Source organism: Anarrhichthys ocellatus, unplaced genomic scaffold, assembly GCF_004355925.1.
Source record: "Anarrhichthys ocellatus isolate YVR2014 unplaced genomic scaffold, GSC_Weel_1.0 scaffold2, whole genome shotgun sequence".
In the NCBI taxonomy this organism is placed as follows: domain Eukaryota; kingdom Metazoa; phylum Chordata; class Actinopteri; order Perciformes; family Anarhichadidae; genus Anarrhichthys; species Anarrhichthys ocellatus.
The window spans coordinates 1,221,045-1,233,969 of record NW_022280032.1 but is presented as its reverse complement, the minus strand read 5'-3'; the positions used below and the strand labels follow the sequence as shown (position 1 = coordinate 1,233,969).

General features: G+C 45.6%; 1 protein-coding gene across 1 annotated transcript in view; it reads right to left on the bottom strand.

The window, feature by feature from the left end:
• Window positions 1-12,603, bottom strand: part of cttnbp2 (cortactin binding protein 2) — a 59,044-nt gene extending 46,441 nt beyond the window's left edge. Inside the window, exons 1-2 of the mRNA XM_031857033.1 lie at window positions 12,481-12,603; window positions 5,329-5,436 (exon numbers count right to left, since the gene is read on the bottom strand). Of these exons, the coding sequence (XP_031712893.1) occupies window positions 5,329-5,436; window positions 12,481-12,561 (189 nt within the window). The 5' untranslated portion in view covers window positions 12,562-12,603. The remainder of the gene's footprint in view (window positions 1-5,328; window positions 5,437-12,480) is intronic.
• Window positions 12,604-12,925: the final 322 nt, after the last annotated feature.

Genomic DNA, 12,925 nt, shown 5'->3' with positions numbered 1-12,925 from the left:
ACACACACACACACACACACACACACACACACACACACACACACACAGAAAATACTTTTGGTTGAAGGGCTTTCTCAATTCAATTTCATTTCCAATATCTACAGAACCTCCCCCCTAAAAAAGGCTGGGTCAGGCGGGGATGATGATAATATCGCTCAGTATTTTGTTCGGTTTGAATAAAGTGAAAAGATTATTTCTCTTTGATTCACACATTTTTTGCCCAGCACATGATTGAACTCGTCGGGGAGGAAAGCTTCTCAACAGCATCCCTCTCAATCTTGTGGCTCAGAGAGCACTGTGTTTTTAATATATTTCGGATTAGCTGTGCGAGCCCGGAGAGAGGGAGACATGCAAGCAAGAGAGAGAGAGAGAGAGAGAGACAGTAATGGTGAGTAACAAGCAGCAAACAGCCGCCTGTCCAAAGAGATAAGACGAGGAGATAGAAACAAAGAAGGGAAAGAGAGAAACACCGAGAGAGGACGAAAAAGATTTATGGGAACAAAAAAGGAGATGAGCAGAGATACAGAAGACAGACATTGCCGAGTGTGTGTGTGTGTGTGTGTGTGAGCTGGAAAAGCCCAGCAACAGGGCATGCCTTAAATAGCTCAGATGGTCGGAGATAACATGACGCTGGAGAAAGCCTGACGGCTCGGGGGCCACGTATTGTGTTGTCCTAAGCATGTTCCTACCAAATGCTGACAGCGGCTCCATGGGCTGTCTAAGTCATATGGCAGATCACATGACCCACCCACCCACCACCACCCCCCTCCGAGGAAGGCTGCCCGCGTGAGGCCGGTTGCTGGCGAGCAGAAAACGCCAAACGCCCATCTGGATTCCCAAAACACGGACGTCTGTGGGAACGACACGCCCAATCCACGTCAAGAAGAGCCCTCAGTCATTGTAACAGAGAAAACCCTCATTTGTTTATGGTTTATTCAGGACTTACGGTCCCTTCAGGAATGGTACCACCAACCCTGACAGTGACAGTGATAAAAGGCATAAAAAATACACAGGTATGAAGTTGCCATACGGTATGTCTATCGCGCTGTTTTTTATTTTTATTTTATCAACATTACAGTAACACAAATCGATGCGAGATTCGCCAACGAATAGTCTAAAAAGCGCATGCTGCTTTGTTTGGAAATGGCTGAAAGTGCTGCACGTGACAAAGAGGAGGAGGAGGAGGAGTTGGTAAAAACCAGTGCAACTTCCATCACATGGACATAGTTCGGGTCGACTTTAACGATCAGAGGACGATAACCTGCAAATTGTAACGGAAGATAGTACAATCTTTTCTGTCGCCTCAAATCAAAACGCGTTGGCTAGTGAGAAAAGGTTTCATATTCTTTTTCATATTATTTTTTTTAAAATGGGCAGCGGGACGTAGTTTGGCCACCCAGTATGTACACAATGCGCTCAACCTAAAGCTTCAAGCCCGCTCTTTGTATCTGTATGTGAACACACTGGAGCGCTCCTCTACACTTTCTTTCTCTGCTTGGCATCATAGTGACCGTTTCCTTGGCCCCCCCGCCGATCGCTCCTCGCCAATGAAATCATCCCGACGAGTCATTTTTCACAAAAGCACAGACGGTCCAATCTGGACGTCTCTGTCTGCACGATGCTTCTCTCCCACTGAGGCCGAGGCTCACAGGGACGTCACCGCCCAACAGTTAGAAACTGTCCAAATGTCCAGGACGTCTCAGAGTACAGTGTGACTTTTTTAAAAATGAAGGAACTGTTGATCGTGTGAATGCCTTGTGCCATGTGTATTATAACGACTCGCAATGTTACACCTGCATTAAGTGTTATCTTCTCTTATTACCATAGAATCAAATAGTTGTAAATCCAACTAACACCAAACTCTGCAGCCCTATGCAGCTTTTAGTATCTCTTAAGCTTCCATCAGCTCACTGTCTTGGTATTGCGTGGTCGGGTTACACTTTTGATTCTCCTCACCCTCAGTGGTTAAAGGACTAATTACTGTAGCTTCTGGTTTTGGTACGGTCTGTGATTTTGTTCTCAGCCACATCAGCATTCATCTTCTGCTGCTCAGCTACCACTGCTTTGATCATTGACGGCCATCTTTTTTTATCCCCCAGCAGCTTACAAACATTTACTTCTTGCCGGTGTGGGAACTGCAGAGGGACTTTGAAATATCAAGGACGTTAAAAAGGAGCTCAGGGCTCGACAGTAACGGTTGCCAACATTTTATTATCGGTTGTATTGGTGATGTTTAAATATTGCTGTTACAGTCAGACGTTTGAGTGCGAAGCATGCCTCACACACATGACATGTATGTATACATGTAGCGTTTTCAAGCTGACGTATTCATCTGCATAGTATCTCAATTACTCACAATATAAGGCGGCAGCCATATCTCCAGTTTCAGCAACTAAAACTGGCGCCAGCCTGGCTGCTAGTTTTAAATGTTAGTGTTGAGCCCTGGAGATTTAATGACCTTGAGATTTTCTATGCAGAAGAATGAGTGACTTGTGGAGCCATCATGTGGTATCGCTGACGTTTGGCTCATCTGCCTACAGCCTGTTTTCTTCTCCTCCAGGATGAAACCTGATACGGAAGCTCAGCCAGCTTTAGCCACACGCTAATTAATCCGCGGCACCAAAGCCTCTTAATAATACCCAAACGCCACAAACAATAGTAGTCGTGCCAAGCCGTGGAAAGCTTTTGGTGTGGGAGCAGCGAAGTGGTACGATCGGGGAATTGGTAGTATTTAGATAAGAGGAGCTGCACTAACACTGCCAGGGCCGAGGGGCTCTGTAACGGTGCCACTGAAAGGTGCTTTCGGAAATGCTGACTAAATACGGCTGGTCAGCTTGATTTGTGCTTTGATTGTGCTGTGACATTGGTAGCCCTGCAGCTTGTGGCCGAATGGAGCTTTTCTTCTGAATCTTTGAGGGGGGGTTGGTTTGGATAGAGCACTGGAAAGTGAGCGGCTGGAGGGAGTTGGCTTAATCCTCTCTGTCACACTGTCCCGCTTTGTCAGAGACGATATCAGGCCTCCATTTTTTTTACTCTCTTCCTCTCTGCATCTCACCCGCCCTTCATCGCTCTGATTCGAACCGACGAGCCGGACTTCTCGCTATCTTTCTTAACTCTTTTTATTTTATTTCACTCTCCTTTCTTCGCTCCCTGGTCCTCCCCCTGCCTTCCTCTGTCTCCCTTTCTTTCAGGATGGGGCTTATCAGCGACGGAACAAACAGGCTCTTTGTGTTTTGCGACAGAGAGGAGGCTTATTTCATTGAAACCTGGATAGGATATCCATCCACAGGGGGGGCAGAAAAACAGCAGAAAACATGTGCAAAGTGACGGTGAGGGTGGAACACAAAAACAACCAATACCACAAAGAGACAGAGACGAGGTGACATTGGGGCACCGACTGTCCTAAATTTTATGAAAAGGAGACGGCAAAGGCTAGAGGAAGCAGGATGGATAAACCTGAATAGAAAGAGAGGAGGAGGAATTACTGTCAATAGCCGCTGTTCAATATCAGCAAGGTCGGTGACTTTAAAGCCACACAACAAGCTCAACATCAGGGAAAACTGAACAAAATGTCAACAGCTTTCTAACAGCGAAATAACAGCGACACAGACAGAAAAAGTCACCGCACCGATCCCTGCAACATGTAGATTGCGTTCGGCGTGCAACAGAGCGATCGAGGCTCATTTTGTTGCTTTAGAGAATCAACTACAAACTTCAGTACTAATTGTTTGATAAGAACGTCTCTCTGCTTCCCTGGAGTCCCAACACTGAGAATGAGTTGCACATGAACAGCTTATTTTTAAAAAAGCCTGAGCGGACAGCCTTAAAAGTAGAGCGTGGACAAAGTGAGGCGCCGATCCTGACCTAAATACAGAACTGCAGAGAGAGAGATAGATAGAAGGGGGCATACGAGTGTTTGCTTGCAAATAACTCGGCGTTCCCGCCCCGTTGGAGGGAGGAGCGATCTCTAACGAGAGGGCGAGACGGGCGAGACAGGCTGTCCGGGACACCACAGAGTCATCGTCAGTGCAGCATCAGTATTCGGTTACTGCAGATCAATACATTATATATTTAAACTCATCCCAACCTTCATGGTTCTGCCATTTACACGGGCAGTATAATTTATATACACACACACACACACACACACACACACACACACACACACACACACACACACACACACCGAGGACAGGAAACGCTCAGAAATGTATTTCCATTGCCTCGCAAGACGTCGACGGCGAGCCAGCGGCTCGTAGCTAACGATGCTAACAGCGCAAACCACGGCAGCAGTGCTGAGCGCGCAAACAGTTGCTCCACTATGTCTTTACATTGATAATAGTTGTTTGCTGCTATATTAATGTTCAGAATGCTAAATAAAGCTCCTTTAAATGAAGTGCAGAACACTCCACGCTGGACAGCTTATAGTGTAACTGCAGGTAGTCCACCTGCAGACTGTGAGCTGTTATCCACTGGTTTTCCATCCACGCAAATCACCGTCTTCAAACCACTGGTTCAGATTTCTTTTAAAAGGTGAAAAGATTCAGAAACAAAAACCAGGTGTCTTGTTTGTGGACCAGCTACGGTTTTACCATCAAATTACATTTTTGAAACATACCAAACATCAGCAGAAAGACCAACTTTCCATCCTCAAAAATCACATAGTTTAGCAGTGTTCCCCTAGAGACAGCGCTGAGAACTTTGCTTGTATTTCAAGCTCAAATTTCCACTATGTATGCAAATAGAAACAATTTCACATTTTACTCAAGCAGCACCTACCTAATTGGTTTTCAATAGTCACTAAGGAACAACAGGAGCCAGAAGCAGCGACCTCAGCCGTCTGTTTGTTACTGATAGTTAAGCAGGTGGTGCTGGGTGGACACCAGGATTTGATCACACTGGTCTTTTCTGGCAGGAAGTGCTAACCAGTCGCTCAGCCAGCTCCCATTCAACAAAGGCAATTAGAGAGAGAGAGAGAGAGACTGCTTATCAGCGAGTAATTACAAAGCAAAGAAAGAAACAGTGGGGCAGTCTTTCATGGTGATCACAGCAGTGTAGTGCATATTTCTCGGGGGTGGGGTGGGGTGGGGGGGGAAGTCACTGCCTCAGATCTTGCGATACCGTATTCATTTAGCGGCGTTCGTGACCATTCATCGCTCATTAAACCAAGCGATCCCAAACTCAATTCTGGGTCACAATCGCAGCTCATCATCTCATCTCAAGTCTCGGCCCGCTCCGAAACAGGTCGTGTTGAAACTTAACCCGACAATGGCTGAGATGGCAGAGGCTTAGCTAATGAGTACGGGAGTGTGTGTTGTCCGGACTCACCCTCAGGGCCTCTATGACCAGGTCGCGGGCCTCCAGCTCTCCCTCCATGATACTCAGCAGGGTGAGCAGCTCTGGCTTGCTCAGGTTATCCATGTTGAACTCACATTTCTGCAACACAGGACGGAAAACAAACACGTCAGAATCTCACAATACAATATACATATGGCTGGGTATTGGACCCTTGATACTTCTTACATCAAACTGTTTTCATGAAGGTGAGTATCGAAAACCCCGAGATCACAATCAGCCTTACTGCCCAAGTATGTGTGACTCTGGTTTTTGCATTTTCTCTCAATGTACTTACACAGAAACAGACATAACCCTTCAGAACAAATAGAAGAAAGCTGAACAAATAAGGTCGGGGAATAGACAGGCCTGAGCAATAAAACCCTCACAAGTAAGGGAGGTAACAGCTGCAGTTTATCACAACATGTGACCAACAAGCAGAACACAAATCTGCAGAAATGTTCAGTTTTCTACTGTTAGGCGAGCAGCCGTCCATCCTCGTCCACTGCAGCTAACGTTAGCGATGCCATACGGAGCTTGTTAATAGGAACAGGCTAATAAATGAAAGCTAATCGCTAAGCTAATTGTTAAGCTGCGAATGCATTTTAAAGATGTTGGGAACGTTTTGTGTTGCTGCTCAAGAAACACTATTTGTTTACATACAATAATAATAAAGCAATGTTGGTTCAGTTCTTAATTAACTGTTGGTGGCTCTAGATTAAAAGGATTATCCTCTGGGGATCATGAATGTTGACCAAAGCCCATTTAATAGCTTCAAATGGAGTTCAGTTTGGACCAAAATGTTGGGACAGTAAAACCAACGAAACCGTCTCCAACCGACAATTGAATTGTTGAGCTACTGCTGCTGTTATTATTATGCAAACCAAAGATCTGACAACTGGTCCAACATTGCACCTGCTTTGTGTAGAAGAAGAAAAAAGTTGCTAATATGACAAATGCACCACTTACTGCAGGTCTCCACCTGGTCTCATTAAGAGCAGCCCATTAAATTAGGCTGGATGTCCCGTCCTACCTCGGAGCTATTAGGGCCTAATTACATTTAGCCAGGTCATTAAGCACCTACGTGGTCAGTGGCGGTCGCGAGGCTAATGGGTGGAGATGACTGTAATTGGGATTGACCAGAAACACTTCATGCTTCCCCTCGTGTCAATTAAAAGATTTGTTTTTTCCCGCGGTCTACTTATGAAAAGCAGAACGTCTGTTCATGGGAAGAATCCACTACTTACTACTTACTCTCTTATTTCTTCTTTTCTTCTTGAAATACTGGGACTGGGAATCACATTGTCCGCGCTATAAAAATGTAAATGTTGTTTATAGAACCAGACGGCACTGTGGATTTTGGGGGGTTTTATAAAATGCAAAAAACTGAAAACTCTCCTCTACCTGTAAATGCCTCACAAATTTTAATTAAGTTGTATGAATCCACTCCATTGCAACGACTTGATCTATTTTCTGTGTGTAGTCTGTGACAATTTAAATTAAGACAATTTGCAGATAAAGATTTAACAAAACAAACATAAATTCAGCTTATAAAAATGGTGCATTATTGTAGTTTACATTACATTTAGTTGTAGTCTTCACCTAAAATGAGGTTACATAAATCAGTGAGTTGTCTCCTTTAAGACCAGCTTCAGCATTAAAATGCTGCTTGCATGTTAATTAATCTGAAATAATAATAACAATCAAATACTATTGTTAATAATCAGTTAAATAATTCAAAGTCAAATGTACAATACAGTAACATAAAGCTCTGAAGAGGCCAGTCTACACGAGGAGTACTTTCTTTTTATACATTTTGATATGTGTTTTTTTGTTAATTGCAAATTTTGTAATGTATTGGTACTTTTTTTTGAGGAATAAAGTTCCAGATAAATAAAAGGAATTAAGTTTTAAAAAAAGTCCCTGAGACAGTTTAGTAACTAACTTAAAACATCAGAAATGTGACAGGAGACTGGTGTTTTTAAGATGTTAAATTCAACAACAGACCAAGAGGAACTTTTTCTCATGACATCGTGATTTTGGGGGTTTTGGATTTCCTGGTCACGACCCTTAACACCACAGCAACATCTGGTTAGTCAACATTCCAAAGCACAGCGTCTAATTGTTGTGTTCAGGGACCTCGAAAGGGATTGAACTCATTCTGACTCAAACCTAGGTGAGTGAAATGAATATAAAAAAGGGGCCAGAGTTTAACACTGAAGGTCGGCGACAGTAGAGTTTCCAGTTAACCGTGTTGGCGACTGCAGCAGCCATCTGCTAATAGAGAACAACAACCAGCTGCATCCTCAATATCTGGAGGCTTTTCAGGAGGCTATTTGTCCAATAAGACTTTAGTAAAACAAAGCGGGAAAAGGAGGAAGCGAAGAGCGTCCCGGGCCTCTGGTGCACATCGGGCGGATCGCTACCTGCTCATTCTGGTGACGTTCGGTCGTCACGTAAAGCCTGATTTACAAACCTACATCCAAACCGCGGCCAAGATTCTTCCATTTCATCAAGGAGTCGGTCCAGAGGTCCCTCACACAGAGTGTGACTTTGAACAGGCCGCCGTGAGATTTCATCAAGCTGCTGCCTTCTACGTGTCCTTTATACGCTCCGGTGATGTTGTTTATTTCACCGTGAGAGGGGAAAAGTTCATGCTCACACAACGGGAACAGTGGTGATGAATCCATATGAATAAACAGGCCAACACTCTCTCCTTTAAAAGGGCAGGTGCTGACAAATCACAGGTTTTTAATTAAGAAATCATTCTTTAACAAAAGGAAGTTTTGAGTCTTCTAATGTTACTCTAATCTAATATTTTCTTTTCAGAACAAGGAGCTGGAAAGTGTTTCAGTTTAGTCAGACCACGTTTTCACGTCACACAGCAAGCCTGGAAATGAAAGCAGCAGAGATTCCAGAAGCGATTGATTCATCCTCATCGAACCCCGAGCCCCTCTCGTTTAGTCTCGTTTCCCGGCAGCGTTCGCCACTCAAGAGAATCGGACGACTCGGGGAGGCTTGACGGACGGCAGCCCTGAGCCTCGCCGTCCTGTCACGGGGGCCTCGGGGTTGGAAGGCGGAGGGGCTGATTCTCTCTGGCGTTTCTGCACAGTGAGCAGGTGAAACAAGCGAACACTCATTTTGTTCCGCGTGCTGAGCGCCGAGGGCACGAGCAGCCCGGCCGGCTCGCTGTGAGCTCGCGGTCCACGTAATAAGCCTCGTGTCATTTCACTCTTTGTGTTGTTCGTCTGGCTGAGTTTCTCTCACGGACTCGTGTCCCGTTACTACAAAACTGTGTGATGTGACCGCCTGTGAATAAGACGCCTGTGAGGGGTAACGAGAAAATAGTACCATCGTGTTGAGGGAAACACTGAATTAAAAAGTCCTTTATATATTATTTTGTGGTATCTAACAATACAGTAAGTTTAAAACTCTGAGTGCAACTCATTAGAATGATCGACCTATCGTACGATATTTGGACGTGACCTCAATCTTTGTTATGCTATCGACTCATTAAGACTTAAGAGTTCATTGCTCTTTGAAAGGGTGCACTTGTATTATCATGCTATTATATTATCATTTCAGTGGCATAAAATGGTCTTAAAATCACAATATTATAATTCATCGCAGTTATTTTTGGGACAATATATCATCCAGCAAAAGTATTTATCGTGACAGGCATATTCTGCATGGAAGGATTATTTGTTATTTGGATGAAGTGACCCTGTAATAAACTTTACAATTATACTTAATCTTCTGTGATGACCTATCCAACTTGTTTACAGGGTAACCTGAATCACCTCCTGTGTGGGAGCACAGAAATGATTTTGTTGTCAGGACGAAGAAGCGATGACATTACAGCCACTCGTGTTGATGGCACTTCAGCAACGTGGCAGCATGTCCCACATAACCACTCACTCACACAATGGTCACTGCCAGACATTAAAGCGAGCTGGGGGACATTTTAAAAAACAACCTGGGTCACATTTCTGTAGTTTTTATCATCTATCATGACGATATTTCACTGATGAACGTCATTTCAACAAACACGACAACTTACTGGGAAGTCAAACAGATAGAAAACACAAGTTATCCAACCTTTCATTTGATTTTGCAGACCGACTTCCTGCTGAAGTGTGTGTGCACACATGGTTTCTACGCAATGACAGACTATCTTACAATTTTGGGTGGCTCACTTTTAGTTTCACCGAAATATGGCTAAACTCGGCGATTGTTTACACCACGCATCGGCTAAATTCTGCATCAGATTCCCAGTCTGCATATTGCGATGGATTCATCAAGCTCAGACTATCAAATCTCTGACAAAACATGATTTTTGTCTTTGTATATATTTGGGGATTTGCTCTTTTGGTTATTGTTCTGCACATCCATTTCCCTCCGGATAAATAAAGATGTATCTCGTCTCTCATCACATGAAGGAAGCAGGCTTCTCGTGTGCAGCTGGTTAAGATGACAGACATCAGATCAGCTGTAGATAATTAACATTAATTCTGTAAAGGCCAAAATGAAAAGTTCTCTCTCTGCAGCTGGTGTCTGTATTCAGACAAAGGTTGTATGTGAGTGACGGGACGCATCACTCTGCAACACCTATGCAGGACTGAGAACGGAGTGTTTATTGTAGTTCAACGAGGAATGAATTCAAGAATCTTAAACTTTGACTCAGGTCAACATCTGAATCTGCTCAACTTACTGGTTCTGAATCGGGACCTTCAGCAGATGGTACTGTCGACTGTTAATTTAATCTGTCAGATGCATTAAACTCACATTTGATATATTACATACAGCGCATCTCATTTTCAGGTTATAGGGACGAGCTGTGCACTTTAATTAAGGCTAAACTGTTTTGGCCTTCTCGGCCAACAACAAGTGATTCGACAGCTTTGAGTTACAGCTGGCTTATTTTAGCCTTCAGTGACTTGCAACCATTGAACAGCAGACCGAATAAACGTTTTAATCATCTGACTGCTCGTGTTTCTTGGACTCAAGATGTTGCAGCAGCCTCAGATCTCATCAACTTAAACAAAATAACGAATTATCTTTTAAATAAGCATGTTGTCCTTTAACTTCAGCAGGATCAAAGACCGTATTTAAGAAGTGGACGTAGTCGTCGTGAGGTCACTTATTGGTTTGTTGACTGACATTTTGAAGCCACGAGTTCTGCAATTTGGCCGTCGCCATCTTGGCTTTTTGCAACCGGTAAACGGAAGTGACCGTATTTGGACTGAGGAGGAGTGATGCCATGTATGCCATAAAGCATACCCTGCTTTATGGTCTATTTGACTCTAAATGGACCATAATTTACTAATTGAAGAAGACTTGAAACTAGAGATTGTGACCATAAACTCATGTTTAAGACCAGAGGAGTCGCCCCCTGGTGGACACTAGAAAGAATGCAGGTTTTAAGACACTTCAGCATTGGCTTCACTTTTCAGAACCGGAAGCAGGACAGGTTGCATACATGCTGTGTGCCACACCAACATGTATTATGGTAAACGAGTGGGAGGTGACCATCAGAGCTCCTCTCATTGACCTCTGACCCCTCTCTGGACGGCAGGGGGCCGATCCTTCAGAGACCTCACAAAACGAGAAGCTTCCCCCACCTTGGGCTAACAGCAGAGAGTCTGACAGGGGTGAGCAAAGAGCAAAGTGCTTTATTTAACCACCACAGGCATGATGAGAGTGGGGGAGGTGGAGGGGAGGGGGAAGGGGGGGTAGGGTCATGGAGGCGGAAGCCCCCCGTTCGCTGGAGGAAGAGGGTGCTGGCAGGAGCGCCGGGGCGAGCCGAGGAGGCTGCCCGGCTCCCATGTCTCCGGAGCACCTGTTCACCTCAACGCTAAATGTATAAAGTGGCCTCGGGGCAGTTCTGAGCGCGCTCGGAAGAGGGAGGGCAGGCTGACACGGTACTCCCAGCTATGCCAGCTGAGTCACTGAAATTAAGACCAATTTAGAAAGGTGTCTGGTGAGCAGCCCCCCCCCCCCTCTATCTCCTCAGCTCACCGCTCAAACCCACCCCCACCTCAACACCCACACTACCACCCACTCACCTCAGGGACCCGTGGCTGCTTTCTATTCCAGCAACTTTTCAGCAGCCTACATTCAAAGAAGTGGGTTTATGTGGGTGGATGGGGGGGGGGTTATTGTACTGGATGTGGTACTTAAAGTTTAATAAAACAGAAACTCAAGTGGCAAAAAAACGCACGACACCCATATAGCATTAAGTTGCCGGGGTGGATGACAACAGTGTGGCAGGTTGCATCCCAGGGTAAGGGGGGGGGGGGCAAGAGATTGATCAACCTGCACAGAGGGATGTGAACCTGTGAGAAATCACAACTATGTGTGTGTGTGTGTAAACAAGAGACAGCTCAACAACAGGACAGCTGTTAAAGGAAAGACTTTGTCTGGAGTCAGTGTGTGTGTGTGTGTGTGTGTGTGCGTGCGCGTGCATGCGTGCGTATAAACCCTGAGGAGGGACCTCCAGGTTGCAACCTTATGAAACCCTGTCAGCGATCATGTAGGACTGATTGGTGGAGCACAACTTCAGTAAAATAACCATGCCACTCGCAGATCTGCAGGCTGTGAATAGATTTTGCAAGAAATAAATGGAATAAAAAGGTTTTCAGGAGCAAATCAACCACCGGCCTCGATATATAAAGATGAAACTGTCCTGCAGCGCATATCTCCAAGGTCTCTGCGCACATCTCCTGTTACAGGAGCTCCAAACCAAGCCACGGTGTCCCCTTCGATCATCCGCAGGATAACGTTACAGCAGCGGGGTGAAATGTTGAAAAAGCAGCCGGGGGAGGCGAACAAAAGAATTCACTTTAAATGTCAAGACACATAGAAACATCCCATTCTGCGTATTATAGCTATATATATTTTAGGAGTCGCGTGTCTGAGTCATGTCTCACCCTTACACCGAACCCCCCTCCTGTGTTCTTTCTCCAGACATTGTCGCGAGGGCTCTCCACTGGCCACCGCTGTTGCTTCATAGATGCGCACTGCTTTTCCTCCCCTTCAATCCCACCGCGACCGCTTCCTGCGCCACCAAACGTTTAAAAACAACACCCACCCCCCGTGGAGAGGAGGTTTTTTGTGTGTATTCCCTTCAGGCTGTTCACGTCTTACCGTGTCGACGCTTCCCAGCACGGCGGTTGCCAGTGTTTGTACCGGAGGAGGCTGCTCTCCGCTGGCTCCCTCCGACGCCATCTTCGTACTGTAGCGGTCTCTGCTTGGAGCGAGGGCGCATCCGGCGCTCGTTAACTATTGCGCTGCTGAGCGCAAATCACGTTACGCGCGGGCATTGAAAGGAAAGAGAGAGAGAGAAGAAGAAAGAGAGAGAGATGATATTTGACAGATTGAAGGAGCTGTGATTAGGTTCGTCTCCGCTGTGGGAAAAATAAAGCCCTCAGCCGATGTGTGTGCGGGCCGCTACTGCTGCTGCTGCTGCAGCGGGGGAAGCGGGCAGTCGTGTGGGCGTGGACCGAACGACCGACCGACAGCGAAGAAAAACCCAGATGCGAAGCCCCGGTGCGCTCCCAACTGGAGAGGAGGCGGTGCGTCGCCGACAGAG